General features: G+C 60.4%; 1 protein-coding gene across 1 annotated transcript in view; it reads right to left on the bottom strand.

Annotated features, from left to right (window-relative positions):
- Positions 1 to 24,914, bottom strand: part of LAMC3 (laminin subunit gamma 3) — a 53,243-nt gene that overhangs the window by 19,396 nt on the left and 8,933 nt on the right. The window contains exons 2-13 of the mRNA XM_054584836.1: positions 23,470 to 23,774; positions 19,107 to 19,237; positions 15,644 to 15,810; positions 13,323 to 13,511; positions 13,122 to 13,239; positions 12,579 to 12,677; positions 9,780 to 9,916; positions 7,208 to 7,318; positions 5,258 to 5,450; positions 5,018 to 5,127; positions 2,921 to 3,139; positions 1,250 to 1,438 (exon numbers count right to left, since the gene is read on the bottom strand). Coding sequence (XP_054440811.1) covers positions 1,250 to 1,438; positions 2,921 to 3,139; positions 5,018 to 5,127; positions 5,258 to 5,450; positions 7,208 to 7,318; positions 9,780 to 9,916; positions 12,579 to 12,677; positions 13,122 to 13,239; positions 13,323 to 13,511; positions 15,644 to 15,810; positions 19,107 to 19,237; positions 23,470 to 23,774 — 1,968 coding nt within the window. The remainder of the gene's footprint in view (positions 1 to 1,249; positions 1,439 to 2,920; positions 3,140 to 5,017; positions 5,128 to 5,257; positions 5,451 to 7,207; positions 7,319 to 9,779; positions 9,917 to 12,578; positions 12,678 to 13,121; positions 13,240 to 13,322; positions 13,512 to 15,643; positions 15,811 to 19,106; positions 19,238 to 23,469; positions 23,775 to 24,914) is intronic.

Here is a 24,914-nt window from a genome sequence, read left to right on the forward strand (position 1 = left end):
CTTATGTCCACCCAGGCACCCCTCCCAGGTGGCCTGCTTGCCCCAATTCCCCCTCAGAGCATCTCCGCCTGGGTCCGCTGACCTTCCCTACCTGCCCACGGGCTCACTGAGCGGGTGGGCTCCCGTCGTGTCTGCAGACGAGCCGAAGCCACGGCCGGGGGCCAGGGAATGCGGGGAGGGTTGCAGGAAGGGAAGGCAGGATGGCGGCAGGGCGGGGTGCAGGCCCTGAGCTGGGAGCTCGCTCCAGCAGCTCTTGCGACCCCCACCCTGGGGCCTCCCCACAGCCCTGCTGCCGCCAGTCAGGAAGCTGCTGTCAGGGCGGTGACATTTGATGGGACCGGCAGGCTGTCCGGATGCAGCCACAGGTACCAAACTCGGGCTCAGAGGCCCGGGGACCCTGGAAACACTACGCCAAGTGAAACGTGCCAGCCACAGAGGACAAATACTATATGACTTCGCCGGTAGGAAGCGCTTGGACTAGTCAAATTCTTGGAGGCAGAAAGTAGAAGGGTGGGGCCAGAGGCCGGGGGAGGCAGAATGGGGACCTAGTGTTTAGTGGGGAAAGTTTCAGCTGCAAGGCTGAAGGAGCCCTGTGGGAGCACAGAGCGTCGCACGGCTATAGGAAGGCACTTAATGCCACTGAACTGTACACCTAAAAATGGTTAATCGGGCAAATTTCAGGTCATATGTTTTGCCATAATCACAAAAATCAATAACAGAATATACCAAAAAAAAAAAAAAAAAAACTACTGAATTGTACACTTCAAATAAATGAATCATATCTCAATAAAACTGTTAAAAAAAATCAGATGTCTGGGACGGGCCCGGGTCCTGGGGCGGGAGTGAGGACCGCAGAGAGCCGGGCGCGGGGGGTTTCGGCCTCACACACTGCCTGCTGGCATTGCTTAACCGCTGACAGTTTACTCGGGTTTTCTGCCTAACGCCTCCGCCAGGGGACTGGGAAATACAGGCTCCTGAGCTCCATCCCAAGCTTCCAAGCCCAGCTCCGTGGGGCCAGGGCCCAGACGGGCAGATTTTCAAAATCTCACCTGAGACGCCCAACGGCCCAGATTCTGCCAGGAGCCCATGGCAGCCCGGGGCCCTGGCTCTGGGACTGTGGGACTCAGGGTCCCCAGAAGTCAGGCTTGTCACCCCTAAGCCGGCCCTCCCTCCTCTGCCACGGTCCAAACCCAGGACCCCACTCCCGGAGCCTGGACAGAGGCAGGCGCCTTGGGCACAAGCCACTCACCTCGCTGGCCCGGGGGGCAGTGGGTACACACCACCTCCCCGCTGTCTGGGAGGGTCGCACAGGACGACTGTCCAGGGCATGGACAAGGCTGGCAGTCGTCGGGGCGGCCCACGAAGGGGTTGCCATAGAAACCTGGCAGGCAGCGTTCACAGGACGGACCCTCGGTGTGGTGGCTGCAGATGCAGATCCCTGAGGGGTAAGACAGGCACCTGTTTACCACCGCCTGGGCCCAGAACACTCCAGAAACCGCAGCGGGCTCCTGGCAGCGGGCGGGGGGCACAGGGCATAACCCGGCAGCACGAGCGGGAGCCGCTCCAAGGTGGAAGCGGCACGGACCGGAGCCGGAGAGCCCACCGTGGGCTCATGTCCACCGTGTGAACGTGGGCAAGGCGCCTAACGCCCCGCACCTCGGTGCCTCGCCCGCGAAACGGTACCCAGCCTCACAGGGCTCTGACCCCACAGAGCCCTGCACGTCCCGCAGGGGGAACTGCGATGGCTGTTACCATCCTTGTTTTCTATTCCAAACCCTAGAACCACACCAACAGAAGGCACCACTAACGCTTCCTCGCAGCCTTCCTCCTCTGTGTCCTGCTGACGCCAGGGGCCCCAAGGGACAGTGACGCAGGCCCGGGGCTCTGGTTGTGACCTGAGGTTCCGTTTATGGGGCCTGTGGGCTCTCCGAGGCTCCTAGGGATGGGGGGCTCTGTGAACCCCTTTCTCCCGCCCCACGGTACCTGGACTCTGCACAGAGTGGGGGACACTGGGGACGGGAGGCCCCCCAGGGATGGGGTGAGGAGCCTGTTTGGCAAGACCGCCCCTTGCAGAAGCTGGGGCCCAGGTGAACAGGGGAAGCGAGGGGACTGGGCAGCGGTAGGGGGTACGTATTGGGGAGCACGACGACAGCAGGGTGGCGTCCCAGGGGCGCTATCACGCCGGCTCCGCTGTCCCCCAGCCCCTGCCTTGGCCTAGCACCCACGTGCTCATTGCTCCCCGCTCCGTCCACGATGGGGACCGGCAGCCGGCCTGCCCCCTGGACAGAGGAGGGCTTACTGAGCGGGAAGTCGAGGCACGGCCGGGGCTCTGAGGTGACACATGGGTCCCATCTCGGGGGCCAGCGCTGCTTCCTCAGTAGGGGCTGCCTGGAGCATCGCCCGGAAGGCCGCAGGGGCCCATCTGGGCTCGACCGGCGATGCCTGCCACGGGCACCGCGGAGGAGGCTCTTGTGCCGTGTCTCCCGGTCCTCCCGGGCCAGCCCGCCGGTTCCCAGGCCACTGTCCTTGGCCAGCTCCACAAGGAACCTGAGGAGAGCCGAGCAGGCACCTCCCTTCCCAGAGATGCCAGCTGCTCCAGGAGAACAGTGGGGCTCCCCCGCCAGCACCTCCTGCCCCTGACCTCGGGGAGGCCTTTCCGGTTTGCTCTAGAGTCAGCGGGGATGACCCGCAGGTGCCGAGCTTGTCGGAGGAGCAGCCCTGCCACCTGCCAGCCGCGGGGCTTCCCTGGGCTTTCAGCCCTTCACCTGGAAGGCGGGACAGTCAGTAATGATTTGTGCAGGATTCAGTGATGTTGTCGATAACTATGCCTAATTAGTATTGTTTTTAGTGTCCACAGCCGGCCCTGTGCTGGGCGAGCCAGGAGGCCTCACGGGCAGGGGGGGGGTGCTAGGAGACCCACCTGTGTTAGGGTCACAGGTGCCGTGCTGATTACAGGTGCAGGGGACGCAGCTGGCGTAGGGACCCCCCAGGGGAGTCTCCCTCTTATATCCTGGAGCACAGGATTCACAGAACTGGCCCACGTAGCCCTTGGGGCACGAGCACGTCTCCACCCAGAGGGCGGGAGGGGAGAGCCCCCGCTGGGCCGACGCGAGCCGGACCGCCGTCAGGAACACTTGGCCTGGGAGCGAGGAGAGAGGGCGAGAGAAAGGAAGAGAGTTGCGCTCACACGGTTCTCCCCCACACCCTTCTCCTCCCACAGGGGACAGGCCAGAGGTTCCCGGCCCACGGCGGCAGGGGCGGCCCACGGGCCAGTCACCGTTTCTAAAAACAGCCAAATAAAAAACAAAGGAAAATTAGGCAATTTTCAGAACAAGAAACAGATATAGCTGGAAATGTTATGGAAAGATGTTCATCCTCAGGGGTTATGAAAAATATGCACATTTAAACAACGATGACACTGTTCACAACCCTCCGATGGGTGAGCACTTTAAAAATCAACGCAGTGGCAAACGGCCGTGGGGAACTCACGCACGTGGGTGGGTGTGTGGCCCTAACTCAGGAGGTCCTGCTTCCAGCACGAGAGTAGCTCCAATCGGACCAAACTTCCTACAGAAAACAACTTAAAACTCTGGGCAAATATAAAAACCAACGGCCCGTAAACATGGGAGAACCCCACAGCAGGCGGAGAGCACAGGACGCTTGTCATCAGAGCACGGGCTGGCCCAGCCTTTCTGATGGGGAATTTGGCCGCATGCAGCAACATTTAAAACGTGCACCCTCAGACCTAACGTCTCCACCTGCAGGCTCTGTCCTGCAGACACACTGCGCAAGAGCCCAGGGCCCTGCCCACGAAGCTCTTCCCTGATCCTGCGGCCCCATGTGCGGTGGCTGAAAACCAGAAACCACTCCTCGCCTACAAACAGGGGGCTGGTTAAAGCTTCATGGAGCATCTACACAGTGGAATGAATGGTCCACGGTGCACACAGACAGACAGGCTTTTCCACGTGTAATGATAAATGTCCACTTCCAAGACAGAGTCAGCTGAAAAAAGCAAGTTGCAAAATACTGTACTGTGTGACCATATTTCTACATTTAAAAAAATAGAGATGGGCTGGGCTCGTGTGGCTCAGTGGATTGAGTGCCGACCCGCGAACCAAAGGGTCGCTGGTTCAATTCCCAGTCAGAGCACATGCCTGGATTGCAGTCTAAGTCCCCAGGAGGGGGTGCGCGAGAGGCAACCACACACTGATGCTTCTCTCCCTCTCTTTCTCCCTTCCTTCCCCTTTATCTAAAAATAAATAAATAAAATCTTTTGGAAAAAATAGAGATGTAAGTCACACACACAGAAAGGTCTGCGGAGATGTGCCCCCAAATGTAATCAGTGGGAAGAGGAAGTATGGGGGTGGGGTGAGATGGAGGGTCAGCGTGTGCCTGCCTTTCCAGCTCGGCCTGGCACAGGCAGGTGCCCTGTAACCACCTGGTAACTGAAGGCTGAGGGAATGACAGGGAGGTGCTGGAAGCTGCTGGAAAGGGTGAGAATGACGATCAGCTAGAGGGCCTTGGCATGGCCTGGGGAGCTGGGCGGCTACGGAGCGCAGTGGGGGTGAAGGCAATTCAACCACAGCTGCAGAGAGAAGGAAGCAGAACAGGCTGGGCTGCACCCCGCAAGCCTCGGACTTGAAGAGGCCGCAGGCAAGGCTGGCCACCGAAGCCAGAGGCTCTCCAAAGGAGCCAGTCGGCCCCTAGGAGCAAATCTGGGGGCGATTTTGTCATAGCAATGGCTCCTCGCAATGGTGACTCTTCCACCACATGATGGCAGAGGCAGGGATGCTGCACTGGCCACACACCTGTCCCTTAGAGCTGCCCATCCTCAGGCTGTCGCTTGTGCCGCCCCTGCCTCTGTCCTCAGCATCCACCGCTGCCCTACTGGCAACAGGGCCTTGGGCAAGTGTCTCGACCTCAGATTTCTTCATGGTACAATGGGGACAATGACCATCTGCCGTGAGGACTCAACAAAGGAGCCCGGGCCCAGCTGCTTCTGGGGGGTATCACTGACCGGAGGGGCTTGGGCTGGTCCAGATGCGCAGAGCGGTCAGATTGGCGAGCAGCCGCTGGAAGTGGAAAGGGGGCAGCGGGGGGTCCACGTCCTCAGAGGTCTCCTGCAGCCTGGCGGGGGAGGGGGTCAGACCAGAACCTGAGGTGGGGGCAGGGCAGACCGAGGGCGACCCCAGTGCGCCTGGACCGCAGGGCCCCCGACCGCCCGGCCCCACCTCTCCGGACAGAGCAGGACACTCACTGGAACTCAAGCTGCACCTCCCCGGGCTGCCCGGTGTCCTGGGGGCCCGACAGGCTGGAGTAGCGCAGAGTCAGGGCCAGGCCCGCCCCTTCCAGCCTCAGCTGCACCGGGAGCGGGGAGCCCCCCGGGGGGACCCAGAAGGTCAGTGTGAGGGGTTGCCCGTAGCTGAACCGCTGGTCACCCAGGAACTTCTCTGAAGACAAGAGAAGAGGGCTTTGACAGTCTGCCCTTAATTAGCCTGATTTTAAGTATCTATGTTGATTTTATTATTAGTGAAACATCCACACAAGAGAAAACAACGGCAAATAGGAAACCAGAGGCTCTGGGTGCAGCAGGGGCTCGGGGTGGTTCCCCAACGCCCCACGGTCACATGCCCGGTTTCATGCCCTGCTGTCACCGTCTTGACATCTTTCACGTTTTTAGGTCTGAACTTGGGCCTTGTAGGTGCGGTCCGACGGGACAGCGGCGTCTGTGGGGGAGCAGAGGGGACCCGGCCCACAGGGCGGAGGCGCCTGGCCGCCCGCTCACGGGCGGCGTCCACGTGGCCCCACATGCATCCGAGCGCAGGGGGATTCCACGTGAGGACAAGGGCGGCGGCCATCGTGGGACCGAGCAGGGGCGCTGACGGCCCCCAGAGGCCACGCTTTCCGGCACAGTCAGAACTGCTTCCAGCAGGCGGGAGGCAGCGGCGTCCCGGGAAACACCGCGGACGGGAGCCCTGTTGCCACCTTTCTCCCTCGGGCTGGTTCTCTGGATGAGCTGACGCTGGAATTCATGACATGGAAGGAAAGGGGACGGGGGTTCCTCGTCCTCTCTGTCCTCGGGGACTCGTGAGAACTGGTGGCAGAGCGCGCGGCTGGACTGCGTGAGTAAAAGCAGCGAGTCTGTCCACCGGCCTTGCGCCCAGCCCCAGCGGAGAGCCAGCGAACCCTTCCTGAGTGAATAATTCCTTTTTCTTAAGTGTGGCGACAAAGCAGCCAGGGAATAGAGCATGTTTTCTGCCCGTGGGCTGCTGAGCTTGGAGCGCCTGGCCCACAAGGGGCCCGAGGGCCCGCGTCCTTTGCTTTCCGGCAGCAGGGCCCTCGCGTGGCGTGTCCATGGCGGCCACACAGCTCCGCAGTCTGTCATCTCTGGCTCCTCTCAGCGAGGGAGGGAACGGCCAGGACTGGGTTGGGGAGCCAGGGGACCCTGAATCTGGCCACAGGAGACTTAGGACTCCTGGTTTCTAGGAGACCAAAGTGGCCCTAATTAATGGGGGTGGGGTGCAGAATAATCTAGTATTTTCTGCTTGTGCAGGAATCCCGCGGCCCTGGGCGTGGGGTCCAGTGCCTGGCAAGGTGAGGGGCTGACGGGAAGTGCACAGGGATTGTCTGGGGTACGACCGTGGTCTGAGCAAGCCCTGGGTGGCAGTGCTGTGGCCAGGAAGCAGGGGGCCCAGCAGACGCCACGGGGCACGTGGTTGGCAGAAAAAAGGCCCCCAAGGGTGTCCCACGTTCTGATCCCCAACACTTGGGAATATGTCATTACGGTTGCAGGTGGAAAGCAGGCCCTCAAAGTAAAGAGGTGAATATGGATTATCCAGCTGGGCCCAGCGTGGTCACAAGGGTCCTTAAAAGGTGGAAAAGGGAGGCAGAAGGGCTGGCGTCACAGTGATGACAAACGAGAGAGCCGACCGGTTCTGAAGCCAAAGGCGGGGCCAGGAGCCAAGGGACCCAGCGGCCTCCAGGGGCGGGGAAAGGCCGGGGCCTGGTTCTCTGCTAGGGCCTCCGGGGAGCGCAGCTCTGCCCACGCCTTGATGTGAGCCCAGTGAGGCCTGTTTCAGACGCCGACCTCCAAACCCAGAGAGGACAAACGGGCGTGGTGTGCAGCCCCCGAGTGGGTGGCCATGGGTCAGGGCAGCGAGAGGAAACACACAGGAGACAGTCCCGTCCTGCCTGGGGCCGGAGGTACCTGGTGCCGCGAGCTCCACCTCGTCTCCTGGGTCCAGGCGGAGCCCCCTGGGGCTCCACCGCACGGGATGCTCTGCGCCGTCTGTGCTGCTGGCCTGCCAGCCACCTGCTCCTGCAAACACACACACACAGGTCCCTGGGAGGCCCCAGAGGGTGGCCTCGGCCCTATCCAATGTCACACCTCTCCCTGGGACCAAGGGATGGTGCCCAGAGGCCTGAGCACAGCCTGAGACAACGGGCCCCAGGGAAGCAAGAGACGGTGCCAGAGGCAGGCCACCCAGGGCGGGAGCCAGCCAGTGCCCACAGCCGGCCAGCCCAGGTCCCCATCCCAGAGCCAGGGAGGGGTTCTGGGGTGGGAAACAGCCCAGGAGGAGCTAGACAGCTCAGGGACCTGGCTCTGTCTGGGGCAGGGGCAGACCTCTGGGCCTGCGCTGGCCGCCAGCGGGATTTGAGCACAACGTGAAGACACGGCCAGAGACCCCCAACGTGGGGCGTCAGGACATCAGGGCTGTTTTTAACAATCCGAGACTTCGGAGAACTTCCTCTCCGGCAGCCTCACCACCCCCGTCCTTCTAAGGACATGTCATCAGCCTCACTGCACCCAGGGAGGCTGCCTGGCGGGCAGCGGTCAGGCCAGGATGGGAACGCAGGCGCTCTGGTCCCCAGCCCCAGTTCAGTCCACACTCGCTCTGGTGATGGCAGTCTAGCCACCCACCGAGCACCGTCTAGCACAGAGCAAGGGACCGCAAGGCAGGGACGGCGCGGGGGATAGGCGGGAGGCCCAACACCTGGGGTGCCGAGGGGTGAAGAAGGAGGGCCTACGGGACAGAGGTCGGAAAGGGGACGCCCAGGGCTCTTTGGCGCCAGACCAGGCTCTGCCCCTCCCTGGCCGTGTGACCCCGGGCAAGCTACTTAACCTCTCTGAAGCGGTGCCTCACCTGCAAATGGGGGGCAACGGAATACTTACGGTCCTGGAAGCAACTCTCAAAGTTTGCCTGACCACTCTGCGGGATCCCTGAGACCCTCTGAGGGGGTCCATGAGCTCAAACTGTCTTCTTAATAACACTAAGATGTTATTTGTGTTTTTCATTCTCTTTCACACAAGCAAAGTGGGATTTGCCAGGAGCTACAACACGTGTGATATCCCAGCAGACAAGACGGCAGGAGCGCGGGGGGAATCAGCTCACCTCTACTAAGCTAGACCCCGAGGAGATGTGCAGAACAGTAGACCAAGTAGCACACTTCTCACAGGATTGTTGGGGTTTTTTTTTGTTTTTTTTTTTTGTTTTTGTCCTTTAGAAAGTTCCTTCTCACAGGTGGATGTTATTTTTTATTATAAGTTTACTATAATTGTTTTAATGCATAGCTCTTTTGAAATTACTGTGTTAATTTCTAATACAGAAAATACCCACATAAACAACTCACATCAATAAAAGCACTTGGGAGGCCTCCGTAATTTTCGACAGGGTAAAGGGATTGGGAGACCAAAAAAGTTGGAGAACTTCTGTCCGAGGGTGATTGAGAGATAACGTGAGACGAACCCAGGGTCTCGCTCAAAGCAAGGACAGACAACGCTGGCGCCCTTGCGATTTATAAAAACGAGTCCCGCCTGACGTTAACAGCCTAGACTCCTGCGCTAGGTGACCACAATCAGGTCCCGGTTCCAAGCTCCTCCCCGTCCTGCCTTCTGCGCGGCGTCCAGCAGAGGGCGCACTGCCCCATGTCTGGGCGCCCCAAGCCAGGGCCTGAATTTCTCTTCCTGGCTGACACTCCCATCGCCCTGGGCGAGACGTGGGCGGAGGTGGGGGGGTGGGGCGCCCCGTGGGGCACGGCAGGGGTCCACGCAGGCTGGGATTTAATACAGAGCGCAGAGCCCCACCACTTTCCTACTCCAAAGATGCACTTGTACCCTCTGGAGTTGGGGACCTGGGCACCACGGCACCCCTGGACCCTGGGCCCAGAGAGAAAACCTGCACAGCGGTTAAAAGCAAAACTCGGACATTGACAAACCCTGGTGCCACCAACTGAGTTACGTGACTGACCTTTTCTGGGCCTCAGGTGCCTCGCCTATAAAATGGGAATGAGAGCATCTTCCAGCCGGGGACTGCGTGAGGCCCCCCTGAACATAAAGAGCCCAGTGCCAGGCATACAGCAGGTGCTTGATAAACGGAGGCCAGCAGATGGAGCCTAAGTCCCCGGCACTAGGATACACCAAGGGAGGGCAGTCTTGACCTTGAGCGACTGGAAATTCCCACATGGGATCCAAAGGCTACCCTATACCCAGCCCCCCACCAGCTGGCCCCCAAGTACAGTATAAAGGCTGCTGGAGGCAAGGAAACGGCAGGGCCACAGGGAGCTGAGCGGTGCAGGGAGGTTCTGGGCGCGCTGGTGGGTACAGGGGGTCACATGCTGCAAGGCTGGCCCTGTGGGCCTGTGGGAGGCGTCTGGGCTGAGGAGGCGGCCCCTCTTTTCCTCCCCACCCCCCCAACCACTGTCGGACCGCCCAGAGCAGGATGGCTGCCCGACCTGGGCTGGGAGAGACCCCTCGGAGGTGGCTGCGGAGCTCGTCTTACCCTGGCGGAAGTCGGAGCGGATGTGGTGCACCCGGAAGCCAGCAGCGGCCGTACACACCTTGGAGTGGCCATAGCAGAAGCAGCTGCTGCAGCCGGCCGGGTTGCGGGGCTGCAGGTTAAAGGTCCCTGGGCGGCATCTGAAACGGAAGCAGGACACACCCAGGGGGCCCAGTGAATTGGCTAGGCTCAGGGGGCCCCGCGGGCCTGCTGCAGTCCAGAATCACTGGGGGAATGGAAAAAAAAAAATGTTCCCCCAGGTTTACAGGAAAGTTGCAAAGCTGGTACAGAGTCCCATAGCCTCTTCACGCAGCTTTCCCTCGTGTTAACACCTGACATTGACCACAACTAAGAAATTCACATTGGTTCACGTTATATACTCAACTCCTGGCTTTATTAGGATCTCCCCCCTTACCCCACGGATGTCTGTTTTGCTCCAGCATTCCATCCAGGACACGGCATTGCCTTAAATCCTGTCCTTAATCTCCCCTGATCCATAACAGCGTCTCAGTCCCTCCTGACCTTGACACTTTTGAAGAGTACTGGTCTGGCATACTTTGTCAAATGCTCCTCAATGTGGGTTTCTCTGATGTTTTTTCACAACTAGATGCAGGCGATGGGTTTGGGAAAGAAATGGAGGTGAAGTGGACTTCTCGTCCCAACACATCGGAGCAAATGACCCCCATGTGGTGTCACTGGTCATGTTAACCTTGACCACTTGGTTAAGGTGCTGCCTGCCAGCTCGCCCCACTGCAAACCTATCATACTCCAGCCATTAGAAGCAAGTCACTAAATCCAGCCCGCAGTGCAGTCAAGTGGAATTCAGCTCCACCTCCTGGGGGAGGGGGGCGGTGAATACAAAATTGTGGACAATGCTGAAACCCCCACAGTAATTGAGATATAGATATATATATATATATATTTAAGATTTTATTTATTTATTTTTAGAGAGGGGAAGGAAGGGAGGAGAGGGAGAGAAACATCAGCATGTGGTTGCCGCTCACATGCCCTCTACTGGCGACCTGGCCCGCAACCCTGGCATGTGCCCAGAGTAGGAATCGAACCTGCAACACTTTGGTTCCCAGGCTGGCCCTCAATCCACTGAGCCACACCAGCCATGGCTGAGGGAGATATTTGGGTGCAATGGAAATATCCCGTTTCTCCTTAAAGTTCTGCCTACCAATTTCAGCAGTTCTCAGCAGCGCCCGCCACAGCAATGCTACCCTGGAATTCTAACGGTGATTTTATAGTTACCTCACTCCTTCTCTGCTTATAATTTGGAATTCTTCTTGAAGGAAGATTTGTCTCTTTGTCCCCATTTATTTATTTATTCACTCATCTATTTATATCAGTGTGGACTCATGGATATTTATTTTATTCTTTGGGTTGTAATCCACCACTATGGTTATTTATTTTGTTGTTCAAGTTGTTCCAGCTCTGGAAGCTCTTTTAGGCTGGCTCCTGACACAGGTCCCGTCCTGGGTTGGGTTATGTTTGTTTGGTTTTTGTTTTTGTTTTGTTTTTCTTCCCCTGCCCATTTTTTGTTTTTAGTCACTTCCTTGTTTTCTGGCACTACAAGACACTCTGGGTTCGTCCTGCATTCCCCCACCCCAGCCCTAGAACCAGCCGTTTCTCCCAGGAGCCCTGGAGGTGCCTGGTCTGCAGCCTCAGGGGCTCCTCTGGGGCCCCCCAGGTAGAGGAATCTGATTCATAAGAAGCTGCTGATGACTCCATACCCCGCAGGCTCCGAGGAACCCATCTGGCCAGGCTCCCCACTACACAGATGGGCAGACTGAGGCCCAGAGGGAGGACCCGCTCAAGCGCGAGGTGGAGGGGACAAGCCGAAGGAGGACTGGGTGGGTTCCCCAACTCCTGTCTGTCCCCTCACTGGAGGGGTCTTGGGGAGGAAGATGAAACAGGGAGCCCAGTTCCCTCCCCAGGGCCCACAAGCCATGTGTGGACAAGGCGTGGGACAGCCTGAGGCTGGCCGTGGTGAGTCAAAGCCAGGGCCAGCCATGCGGCTTTGGGCCGGCTTCCTCCTGGACCAGCACAGGCTCAGCCTGGACGGCCTGCCCAGAGCAGATGGTTCACAATGTAATGCCGTATTGGGTACTTCATGCAGGGCCCAGGGCCGGAGAGTCAGGGTCCCAGGCAGACTCTGCGGGGGCTGCAAAGGGCTTCCGAGGTCAGAGACGAAGCCGGGAAGAGGACAGCGTGCACCCGAGGAGGGAAACTCACATTTATCAGCCAGCCCCACTGCAGGAGCTCAGAGGCCCCAAACACAGGGAGGGGGAGGAGGACTTTGGAAAGTCCTTCTACCTCAGTCCTTCGCTGAGCTTTAGATGCACCATTTGTACCATGATAGGACAGCAAACAGGCTTGAATCCCAGCTTAGTAGGGCACAGAGAAGGGTTCTGAGGTTACAGCAGGGCTCATGACAAAGACTGTGGTGCCCGTTAGTGCTGCCTGCCCTGGGTGTGAGACGGGAGGGTTGTGGTAGGAGCACCGCGTGTTTGCTGTCCCTGGATTAGACAATCTCACTTGTCCATTCGAGCTACTTCTCTTCAGGATTCTGAGCCAGAAGATGAGATGTGTTTTCAAGGCTTGTGAACGATCAGTGGTGATGGGTCAAAGCATAAACAGTGTAATGGACCCTTCAGACAACGTCCCAGTGGCGGATCACGTGCTCCTGGGAGGGCATCAGGTGCGGGGGCGGCCAAGTCCCCGAGGCCAGTGCCCCCGGCCCCTCCCCCCGCCCCGAGGGCACTGCCAGCAGGCTTATCATCAGATTGGTTCACCGACCTGTCACACAGACCGCCTTCCACATTCTCTTTGCAAGGGCAGCGCCCACTGTGGGGATCACAGGTGTCCAGGCTGCCGGCGGGATGGCAGGTGCAGGGTCTGCCAGAGAAACAGGGCAAGGGGGAAGTGTCCAATGCACAGCTGCAGAATGGGAATAGCCCTCCTCCTTGGCAGGAACCTCTCCACCCCTCCCCACTGCTGAGAGGACCAGGAGACAGACCGACCCAAGCGTCTGCACGGCCCCCCTTTGGCTTCATTGTTCCCACCTTGCCGAGGAAGTGACCCATCCGCTCACGGGAAGCGCGCTCCATCTGTCCACCCACCCACCCATCCATCCATCCGTTTCTGCATCCACTCACTCATCCATCTGTGCCTCCCTCCATCCACCTGTCCATTTATTCATCCATCCATCGGCCCACCCACTCTCCGACTCACTCACCCATCCAAGCGTCTTTCCATCCCACCATCCATCCAGTCTAAACGCCCCGCCCTGTGCCCCGCCCCTCCCCGGGGCGCCCGCACCCTCTGCGCCGCCGCCCTCACCTGCAGCCTCCCTCGCTGAGCGAGTGGAACCCGGGCAGGCAGCGGTCACACTTCCAGCCAGTCACAGTGGCTTTGCAGCGGCAGGTGCCCGAGTCATCGCACTGGAGGCGCAGGGAGCCTGGGGGAGGAAGGGTACAGGGCACAGGGCAGCAGGGGCCGGGACGGGGCGAGGCCTGGGGCCGGGCCACCGGGACCACTCACCTGCCGGGTGGCAGTCGCAGGGCTGGCAGGGCATTGACGGGCTCTGGCGATGGAAGTTCTGCCGGCAGAGCTGGCAGCGCGGCCCGGCCGTGTGGTCGCGGCAGTGGAGGCAGCGCCCGCCGTGGCCCGTGCTGCGGAAGAGCTCCCGGTCGAACACGCACTGCTCAGAGTGGCCGCTGCAGTCGCAAGCTGCGGGCAGGGGGCGGGGCTGTGTGTCAGCGGCCGTGGCCCGTGGTAGGAGCGGCGTCCCTGCCAATCGGCCTCTGTGCTGAATGAGTAGGCAGCTTGAGGAAGGTCAAAGATGGAGTGCAGGCCCAGTTTGATCAAGGATATGGAGACCAATCAATTGATCTTCCAAAACAGGACACCCTTATGAGCAGAGGGGGCGCCACTAATAAATATGCCAAAACAGGACTGTCCCAGACAACCCAGGATGTAGAGTCACCTGGTCACGAATCATAGGCCACCTTCTAGTGAGGCAGTGGGGCTCACTCCAGCACCTCTTGTGGACCCTTGAAGCCATAACTGTGTGATTCTGGTCCCCAGTGATGATGAGGTAACTCAGCATGGAAAATACAAGTCACCCTTCATTCGCTCAGTAATTCATTAAAAAAACCCCTCTCTGCCAGGACTCTGTGGTGAGCCTGGGGCGGGCGGGGCGGGGCGGGCGACCTGGGAACAGGAAGATGGTCCCAGCTCCCGCCTGTGCGCTGCCCACTGCGGGGCAACAGCCAGATGCAGCGAGCCCGTGGAAATCCCACAGGTGGCCTAAAGGAGGGACCCTGCAGCTGTCCTTCGGGGCTGGGACAAGGCTTCCTGGAGGAAGTCACACCGCAGTGGCATCTGGGGGCGGGGGCAGGAAGGAGCTGGCCAGCGAAGGGGTGGAGGGGAGACAGCAGAGTCCCAGGCAGGAGGTGAGAACAGGGGATAAACGGGGAAGCCAGAGAAGCAAGACTTGCGCAGTGTGTGCAGGGAGCGGGCACATCCTGTGATGGGCAGGGGAAGGAACAGGGTCGCTATGAGGTCAAGAGGTTGGCACGGTGTGACCGGGGAGACCAGCAATGGACTTCACCTTGCAGCGAGGGGGGCTGTGGGCGGGTCAGGCAGGGTGAGCCGATCACACGTGCACTTAGAAAGCACCCAGGGCTGCAGGCAGAGGGAGCAGGAGGCTGGGCCCGCAGGGAAGAGGCAGCGCCAGCACCCAGAGGAGGGGCTGGGGGGCCCTGGCTGCACAGGACACAGATGGGCGGGGGCGGGGGAGTGGACAAGGCTGAACTCAGGGCTCGGGGCTGCTGGGACTGGGGGAGGCGAGGGGTCAGGCATGCAGTCCCCGCTTCCAGGCTGGTGAGTGAGAGGACAAAGATGTGACCACTGGGGTGAGGACGCGACAAGAGAAATAGTCTGGACACTTGTGTCCACGCCAGGGAGGTGGCCCCAGGCTGGACACAGACGAGCCAGCTGGCTCAGCTTCACTGGCCCTGGGAGGACTCCCTGGTGCAGGCAGGCCAGCGAGGGCAGCAGGAGCCCATTAGGGTCACGGTGGCCCTTGGCCGTTCCCGCAGAAGGTACCCTGTCCCGTGGAACAAGCCGTCCCCTCCCCGCCCCAGTTCAGGCTGCCGGTGGCCCAAGCCCAAAACAGAGGCCCAGAGGCCAAGCCTGCCACAAAGATGCTCCTGCCTGCAGCAGCAGGGCAGCCGGGACCCAGTGCCTGGCGACACCTGCTCCCCACAGGGGCCCGAAGCTCACCAGATGACTATCGGGGGAGACAGGGCAGGGCTTGGAGACGGGGCACATTGGGGCAGTCTGGGACGCCAGGCCGGGAGGAAGGCGGTGGGTCCTCCCACCCACCCCGCACACAGCCCCATATCCCTGGAGAAGGTATGAGGGCCCCATCCCTCTCCAGCCTGTGGTCAAAGCCACATCCCAGGGGGCTGTGACATGAAAGGGCTGCCTGGGGTCTGTGGGACAGGCTGTGTGGGCAGGCCAGCGCCCCCTACAACCTGGGGGGGCCTGGCTTTCATTAGCAACTGCGGTTGGAGCAGCTGAAACAAAGGAACATGTCAGGGACCTTCCCAGCCCCCGCCACCTCAGATGCCTCTACAATGAGGGGCTTGGTCTGGGGAGCTGCTTGCAGGGGAAGGGCTGAGGATGCGATGCCCACCTCCTGCCCCCTCCAGCGCCTCCTCGCCCCGACAGCAGCACGGGGCCTCTGGGTCCCGGCTGCCACCAGACGCGCCCCCGCCAGAGCGGCCCCCACTGCCAGGTCTCACGGCGTTTGTTTCCCGGCCTGCACTCCCAGCCCCCGGGGCCCGGATGCTCACGCAGACACTCGTTGGCGGCCTCGGCTGTGCCCCGAGCCCACGGGCGGTCCTGGAAGAAGGGCAGGCAGCGCTCACAGTCCACGCCCGTGGTGTTGTGCTGGCATCGGCAGACCAGCTGGCCCGCTGTGTCGGGGCCACACTCGCTGGCGTGCCCATTACACTTGCACCTGGGAAAGGACACAGAGGATGGGGGGCGGGAACCGAGGGGCGCCAGCAGGGCGGGGCTCATCTCCAGGAAGCCCTGCCTACCGGTGCGCCCAATGTTGTGGCTCAGTTACGGAGCTTTACTGAGCACCTACTCTGTGCCCGAGGCAACAGTAACAGAGAACGGGCAGCGCTCACGCGCTGGCTCGCTTGGCTGTTCAGAGCTCTGCTGACACGTAACCCCCTGCACTTCACGAGCCCGTTGCACGGATGGAGGAACTGAGGCCCAGAGAGGTCGCCCAAGGCCACCCGTTAGTAATGGCGAAGTTCTCAGAGCCATCCCTGCAGGCTTCTGCCCAGAAGGAGCCCTTCAGGGGCCGAGAGGGACCCAGGAAGGAGTTCTCTGTCTCCCAGGTTGAGGGTGGGCCCCTCACAGGGTAATAGGTGGGAGGCACCCCGTGCCCTTGTCCTCTGACTGTGCCCAATGAGACAGAGGCTGCTTCTTACAAAAGACGGCCCCAACTCGTCTCGAGTCCCTGGGGAGTCTGTGCCCTGGAGGGCAGCTCTGGCCCGTGTCCCACCTCCTCCACGCCCCCACAGGCCAGGAGACGCTGGAGCCGGGCAGGAACAAAGGGGTGCTCTGGGGACCATCGCCCCCCACTCCGTCCCGAGGAGCCAACCCGAGCTGCTCTGACGACAGCCATGGCGCCCAGCTCCCAGCCTTCCTCGGTGCCGCCCTGACCCAGCAGTTAGCTCACATCTCGCTGGGACCGCACTGCTGGGCCGCAGGGACCATAATTATCCCCATTTCGAAGATGGGCAAACAAAGGCTCAGGCCATTGAGTGCTGGGCGCCAAGGGGCAGAGCCAGAACCTGAACCCTGTTCTCCCCTGCTCCGCGCAGACCCAAGTGCGAGGACGGCTCCCTAGGGCTGCTTCGCGGCTTACCCTGCGCTGTGTCCCACGCTCTGCCCCAAGCAGGCGTTGAAGAACCACTGCCAGCACGCGCGGTGCTTTCTGTGCTTTGGGGACACAGGGCTTGGGAAGGGCGCCAGCACGGCTTCCAGGCCAGGTCTCCCTGGGAGCCCAGGGTAGGCAGGTAACACCCGTCAGTTCTGGCACGGGCGAGGTGGGTACCAGGCAGTCTTGGGACAAGGAACTATCTGTGTCCTCGAGACCTGGCTGCAAATGCCACCCTCTTCCATGAGGCCCTGTGACCCCAAGGGCAGGAATGAAACATGTGGGGGCCACCATGGGCCCACAGGCCGCGGGGCCACCTGCCTGCAGGCAGCTGCCCACCTGAGCGTGGTCTGGGTCCAGCAGCTGGGGCCCAGATGTTCGCTGGGCCAAAAGGGCTGGAGCCCACTGCCACCCACCATCCTGGGGGGCCACCTCCTGCCGGGTGGTTTGACCTGAATCACGGGTGGGGGTGGCAGCGGAGCGGGAGCAGAGGGCCCTCACAGGCACCCCCATTCCGCCTTCACTCCAAGCCCCAGCCTTCCCTGGAGGTGCAGGCGTGCTGAGAGCAGGCCGCCGGCCCCGCGCCCCTCCCCAGACTTGGCCACCCCTGCAATGCCCCCCGGGCGTCCCTGCGTTACGGAAGCCCCTTGCCTTCTCCTTCACAGACCATCGCTCCCACGTCCTAAACTGACTCTCGTCCTAAACACCTTCGGGCCCACACACGCAGCCCTACCCCACTGCATCTCCCACGGTCGCACCCAGCGTTCGGCTGTTTCTCTTCTCCCCGACGCGGAGGTCGAGGGGTTGGGGCGTTTTAAAAACCCAACCCTATTACCACCCAAACCTTTAACAGCTCCCCCCTGATGGTGGGACAAAAATAAACTGCGTCGCCCTGACTGGTGTGGCTCAGCGGGTTGTTCATCGCCCCGTAAAGCGAAAGATTGCTGGCTCGGTTCCCAGTCGGGGCACACGCCTGGGTTGCAGGTTCGGTTCCCAGTCGGTTGGGGCATGTACGAGAGACAACCAATCAATGTTTCTCTCTCACATTGATGTTTCTCTTCTTTTCTCCCTCCCTTCCCCTCTCTAAAAAATAAAGAAACTGTGCCCAACCTTCCAGCCAACGCCCCGCCCTCCGTCTCAGCCCCAGCGCCTTCTCCTAGGTCCTGAAGTCCCAGGTCTCTCACCCACGGGTCCTCTGCCCGGAACACTCACCCCGCCAGCCCTGGCAGCTCCCCTCTGCGGAGCAGTCTCCCTGACCTGCACACAGCCCGCCCTGGCCTCCTGTCCCTGTCATTCTGGGGCGTGTGGCCATGTTTACTGGGGACCGATCCCATTACTGTCTGCCAACCCCACGAGATGGGGGCAGGGGCGGGAACACATCTATCTTCCCCTCAACTTTCCAAGAAGGAACCCGACGAGCAGCTATGTTGGAGACATCACCTGTGCCTCTTCGGGTTCCAGCACCCGCCTCCCATAACCAGCACCGGCGGCCACGTGTGAGGCTGGCCCGGGATGTCAACAGCCCCTGCCACTTAGGGAGGGGAGATGCGTAAACACACAAGCTGCAGCGCGCACTGACTGATGCCAGAGAAGACTGTGGACCAGGACCACAGCCCCAAAGGCAGGGCCTAGCGTCCCACATGCGATAGGGGACCGGAGCGTGGCGACCCTTCCGCGCCATTGGCCTGGGGCCTCGGAGCAGCCTGAGCTGTTCGTCCTGTGCTGAGATGCCTCATAGCTTCATTAAAAAAAATTTGGGGCCCCCTGACGCCCCACTCTACCCCAGTTTACCAGGAGATCCGGGGGGCAGTGGGGTTGGTGGGCTGATAACTTATAAAATCAGGGGTGCTGATTTTTTAAAAAGGAAGCCTTTGAAAGTTTTGAGTCCTGGGCCTGCTTGTGGTCACCATCAACCAGCGTTACGTGCACAACACGAGGGCCGTCGGCCTGGCTGCACTCTGAGCGCGCTACTCTAGACGGGGTGCGGGCATCACCCTGCGCTGCGTAAACACCACCTCCTGGCGTGGAGGAGAAGGAAGGGAGGGAGGGAGGCAGGGAGGGAGGGAGGGGGAAGGGGAAAGGGACTTCAAGGCAGAGGGGACAGCAGGTGCAAAGGTCCACTGTGTCCCGCGAATGGTGGCGGGAAGAGCTGATGCGGGAGAGGCGGTGAGAGCCCCCGGGCTGGGGGCGGGAGGCTGCCAGGCAGTCCTTGAGTGCCGGCCCGAGGGGCCCGGATCCTGCTCCCTCTCTCTCCCCGGGGACACCGGAAGCAGCTCTTCCGCCCTCTACCCACATGGGGTGACCCTCAGACGGCAGCCACCTTTGGAGCCCTGGTCCCTGCCACCCTGCCTTCCACCTACCTGCCTCCCACAGAGAAGTCAGACACGGCGTAGTAATAGGACTGCAGCACCTTCGGGTCCTTGAAGATGTCGTCCCCAAACGTGTTGAGCCGGTCGAGGGAGATGAGGAGCTCGGTGCTGGTGACCCACTCCTGGCGGGGCAGGGGGGCGGACAGGGAAGGGGAAGGGCTGCCGTCAGCAGCTTCCTTCCTGAGTATTGGCTCCCATCCCGCTCTGCTGGGTGGCCCAGCTGGCCGCCTGGGGGTCTCCTGGGACACAGGGACAGGCCAAGCTCAGGCAAGTTCCAAGCTCGCTGCAGAAACCAGAAGCCTGTGTGTCGGGGGTCACACCGACCTGGGTGCCAGGCCACTAACTGGCTGTGCAGCTTTGGGGAAGCTGCCCAGTGTCCCGGAGCATCCATGTCCCACCCGTGAGATGGGACAAGGTGCAGGGCCGTGCCCACGAGGGCGTTTGGAGGATGGCTGGTGTCAGCAGCAGGGCGTGGGGTGTGGCACCTGCAAGGTGAGTGGTGACCCTGTTGCCCAAGCCGCCTGGCTTCTCCCAGTGGCTCCTGCACCCCCATTCTAGAGGTCAGCCGGGGGAGGTCCAGTCTCAGCGCCCTCCTTCCCCGCTCAGCTGGGCCTGGCGCGGCGCGGCCCTAGGTTTATGGGTGTCTCCTGTGCTAAAGATCGGGCTCCCACAGGCAAGCCACTTGTCTGAGGGGATGTCTGTCCCACCCCACAAGAGCAGGAAGTTGGGGCCCCCTTAGTGGCTGCGCCCCCGCACACAGCAGGCACAATAAACACTTGCCGGTCACTGAATGAGCAGCTTCCCCGGAAGAGCCGGTGGGGAGGTGGGAGAGAACCCACGTGAAGACTGACATTTTCCTCTGCCTGCTGTTTGCTACAGTCAGGTGGCTCCAGCTGAATTTTAATTAGCGTTTTAACTCAGCCCAGGAGCTCCTGGTTTAGCAGCCGGGCCCATCAGGACAGAAAATGAACTCCTGGCAAAGTCTGTTTTCTCGCCCAGCAGGACGACTCAGGCCAGCGGACCCCCGCTGCTCCCCCGGCTCGTAGCCCGCAAGCCCGCTGCCGGGTCCGCGGTGCCTCTGCCCCAAGGCGCTTCAGCGTGGGAGGAGCGGTCCAGCACCAGAAAACCGCAGCGCGGACCTCAGCTGAGTTTGTAGGTCCCCATCACTCCCGGTCACTTGTCAAATGTCAGCGCACATTTGGCGATCTGGTTAAAATGTGCTTCTGATCCACGGGCCTGGGGTGGCCTGAGACTCCGCATTCTAACAGGGGCCTCGGGGATGCGGATGCTGCTGGTTCCTGGGGCAGCGGAGGAGCGGAGGCCAGGGTGGGACACACAACAGCACACCGCTGAAGGCTCTCAGAGTCTTTTCTTTCTCCACATAAAGTGCCGCCTACAGAACTCACACCGGTTTATGGAAGGCGCAGCGGTTGACGCTGTGGCGGCGGCTGGGGCCTTCACAGTAGCCTCACCAGCAGGCACTGTTCCTGAGTGAGGAGCCAGGAAAATTCCCAGACACGTGGAATGGGGAAACTCGGACAAGAAAATTAAATGAGGCCAACAGTTTGAACAACTTCCAGCCAGCTGGTGAATCGCAAGCCTTATCTCCCCTAACCAAGGACACTTGAGAGCAAATGGTCCGTTCCTCTCCTCCCTGACCGGGGAATGCTCAGCTTAAATCACCCTGGCCAGGGACATAGAGGACAGTGAGTGCTGTTTGTCCAGCCCACGGTCTCCCGCCCGCAGGACCCTCCTCTGGGTTCCTGTGTCTGCTGGGTGGCTGCGACCCGTTCTGTCAGTCTGCGAAGACAATGGCAATAGGCACAGCGTCCAACTCCCCCTGAGACGCTGGCGCTGGAGCTGGGAGGGAGCAGGGGGATTTGTTTCTTTCACCCAAATTGCGTGGGACCTCCCTCCCGGAGGCCGTAAAGGCCATTTGGGGGCAAACTGGAGCCCCGCTGTACACAGGCAGCAGGCTTTTGCAACTTTTAATCACCTCGACTACAACCACGAGTGAGCACTCAGTTGACTCTGGACAGGCCCCGGGCCAGAATGTGGTGGAGGAGGAGCAGGGGGCAGAGCTTCGGGTCAGCCAGGCCCCGGGACAAAGTCGTTCAGGGCTACTCAGCTCTTTCGCCTGATTCTGCCTGATTCTGCCCTGGCCGGGTGGGACCCAGGACCCAGCAGCTGCACGGACACATCTTTTGTTACCTCCCACCCCAAAGTACCCCTTGTCCTCAGAGAAAGTGCCACCAGGGTATATCCAGAGGGGACAGGAGAGAACGGCTGGGTGGCCTTGAATTTCTTTGTCCTTCTCTGACCTTGGTTTCTGCCGGGAAGTGGTGGGGGGTGGGGTGGGGATTTCTGAGGTTGTTTCTCTGTTAGGGACAATGTCCAGGACAGACAAGACAACAAGTCAGGGGACCCCGCTGCCCAGGTCCCCAGCTGACGCCTCTGCCCCGGGTGACGTGGCACAGACGCAGGTGGAGCAGGGCCCGAGCATTCTGCTGTCTTCAGGTGACCTTGGCTGATATTCCCTCATCTGCTGAGCCTGGAGCCCCAGGGAGGAGACGCTGTCATTTCAGACAGAATCAAGATGATCGATCACATGTGGGCATGGTCAATGGGACAAGTAGGGACTGGGCGTCCGAAGCCGTGACCCTGAGCTCTGAAGGGTTTGCCTCCCAACGAGAGGTCTGGCCTCTGCCCCTGCTCCCGAGGTCACCTCTAAGCCATCACGATGTTCTGCTTGAGAAGAGTGTCTTTGTTCACCTGGGGTCTTGGGCGCCCGCCAAGGTGGTCTATGCTAACGTGATCTGTGGGGCCCTCGGGCTGCATGGGGTCAGCCGGCCTCTGGGACGGCCGGGGGTGAAGTCCGTGCAGCGGTCCCCCGGGAAGACACTGGACGCCCAGGCGCAGGCGAGCCTCCCCAGTTGGCAGCAGGCCGTGTGTGTTGTCACACACAGATGCTGGGAGAAATAAGTGCTGTCCCCAGGACCCTTCTCTGGTTTCAGCCTGTGTCTTTTCGCTGTAATAAATCATCACCCTGAGTATAATAGTGTCTCTGAGTTCTGTGAGTCCTTCAGGCAAATCCCTGAACCTGAGGGTGCTCTTGGGGACCCTGGACCTGCTGACTCCCCGTCTCCTCTTGCTGGGCACCCCGGGCAGGACACAACTGCTCTCTGGACCTCAGTATCCCCTCTGGAAACAGTCAGGATTCAGGCCCCGCCCCCTCGCTGCCCCAGGCAGGCAGAGGAAACGACCAGTCGACCAGTCGAGGGAAGGAGTTGTGGCAGTTTTACTCGGCACAGGCCGGTCCGAACACAGGGGAGCAGGAGAGAGGACCATCCAGTGCCCAGAAACGTGAACCAACCAGGCCACTGTGTCTGGAGACGAATGGTCACCAACACACAGGGACGTGGACAAGCGTGGCTGCCAACACCAATGGGGCCACAAAGCTGAGCAGAGCCAGGCAGGCTGGCGGGGGACCTGTGTAAATGGACACAGCCACAGACCTGCTGCGCCCTCCCCAGTGAGGACAAGGACGGCGAGCTGCTGTGACTTTCAGCTTCAGAGCGTGAGTGAGCACGTCGTAGTGCCAAGCACTGGGCTGCCATGTTAGCGCTGATTTTTGAACGTGGCAGCCGCGGGCTGCACGTGGCTACTTAAATGAAAATTCATTAAAATGAAACAACTTTTTAAATTCAGTCCCTCGGTCGCACTTGTCACATTTCAAGTGCTCTACAGACACTTGGGGCTAGTGGCCACCATTGTGACCATTTCTATCTCGTGGCCGAAAGTTCTGCTGGACAGCGTGGCCGTCAGCAGAGAACCCAGGACTCTGATTCCAAAACTCATGCTCTTCTCACGATTTCCACCTTATCCTTGGAAAAGCCCGTGGAGACACGCAGGGCGGCAGTGCCATGGGTTCACAGCAGGAGGGAGCGAGCCCTTGGCTGCGGGTTCTGGAAGGAGCGCCGGCCGGGAGTCAAAACACGCGGGATCTGGTCTGGGCCCTCCCACCAGGCGAGCCCCTGGAAACCCCTCCCTGCCGCCACTCCAGGCCTCAGTTTCCTCACCTCCTTGAGGAAGGAGTCAGGTGAGGTCATGGTTGTCTCATGGTGACAACCAGGACTGAGTCACCCTCCTTCTCCTTAGTTCAGTACCGGGTGTCCACAAAAGGTTTAGACACAACAAAGGCTTCTATTGCTTCAAATCTGAAAACCACAGATCCCATAGGCCCGCTTGTGTCCTGCCACTTCAGGCTTCACTGTGGTCCCCGGACCCAGCGTCCTGCCCACAGCCCAGTCCCATCCACCCCGCCCCCCACCCCGCCAGCCCGCCCCTGTCTGACCTGCAGCGCGGGGCTGTCCTCGAAGTTGTAGGCGCTGGGCCGGCCCTCCAGGGTGGAGAAGGCCACGTTGCCCCCGCTCAGCGGGGAGATGTCGCTGAACTCGGAGGTGCAGAAGGCCACGCGCTCGTCCTGGCCAGGGCGTAGGTAGTGGCCCTCGGGCCGGCCGTAGGTCTTCCAGCAGGAGGCGCTGTAGAACTGGTAGGGTTCCCATGGGCCGCCCGCACGGCTGCGCTTGTAGATGGCGAAGCTCTCGGGGCGGCTGGTGTGGAACTTCAGCCGCACGTAGGTGATCTCATAAGCTTTCCCTGCAGCGGGAAGGCACGGACCCATTTTACAGACGGGAAGGGACAGTCAGAAGCCTGGTCCAGGGCCAGCAGGCTGGCCGTGCTGCACAAACTCTCTTGGATTGTGAGAGGCTGTCTGGGGCACTGTGCCGGGAGTGCCACCATCGATTAGTGATGCCTGTCAGGGGCAACATGGAGGACCATGTGGACATGCCTGCTGGGTATTTGCCTTCCTTGCTCTGGCACGGGGATCTGCCTGTAGCACCTCCGATAGGCAGCCATCTCTCTTTGCTCAAATATCTCCAGCAACGCGGTGCTGCCACGTTCTCCTCTACCGTTAGACAGTTATTTCTTTTACTATACCCCACCAAAGCCGACCCTTCTGCCTGGGTCAGCCTTGTTCCAAGCCCCCCAGCCCTAACACAATCCTCCCTGGACCCCTCTATTCCTCTCACGTCCATCTAACTTCTGATCCAGATTTATCTGCTGACTCCACAGCCTCATCTCCCAATTTAACCTTCAGTCCATTATAGTTCAGCTTCCCTGGGCCACTCGACAGAAACCGCTCTCTTGAAGCCACCTCCGCCAAGCACCCCGTCCTGGCCACAGCCAGGGGACCCCGCCTCGCCTTGCTTCCTGGGCCACTGGTGCCTCCTGTTACCTTGGAAGTTCCTTCCCCAGGAGTCCCATACAAGGGACTGGTATTTGGCAATAGAAAGGGAGGAAGTACAGACATCCCTTGACTTACGGTGATGTTGTGTCGAGATAAACTCACGGTAAGTTGAAAACATTGTGAATCAAAAACACGCTTACTACACCTAACCTACCTAACATCACAGCTTAGCCCAACCTGCCTTAATGTGCTCAGGGCACTCGCATTAGCCCACAGCTGGACCTGGACCTTGAGCTTCATCTCAAGAGCCATTGTCTTCCTCTCTTCTCACCAGAAGCAGGAGACACAGCTGGGCGTTTGGCAGACGGGGTGCTATGCGCAGCCACAAAACACCGGCAATATCCAAAGATGCTGGCAGCCCAGGCACCGCGGAGTACCGGCTGTCCACCCGTGCTGCCCGGTCCTGCTCAGTGTCCGGAGAGTGCCCTGCTGCGTGTCGCTAGCCGGGGGGCGAGAGCAGAATTCAAAATTTAAAGTGGGGCTTCTAC

The sequence above is a fragment of the Pteronotus mesoamericanus genome, unplaced genomic scaffold, assembly GCF_021234165.1.
Source record: "Pteronotus mesoamericanus isolate MK-2021 breed Mesoamerican mustached bat unplaced genomic scaffold, CSHL_Meso_final contig_78, whole genome shotgun sequence".
Taxonomy (NCBI): domain Eukaryota; kingdom Metazoa; phylum Chordata; class Mammalia; order Chiroptera; family Mormoopidae; genus Pteronotus; species Pteronotus mesoamericanus.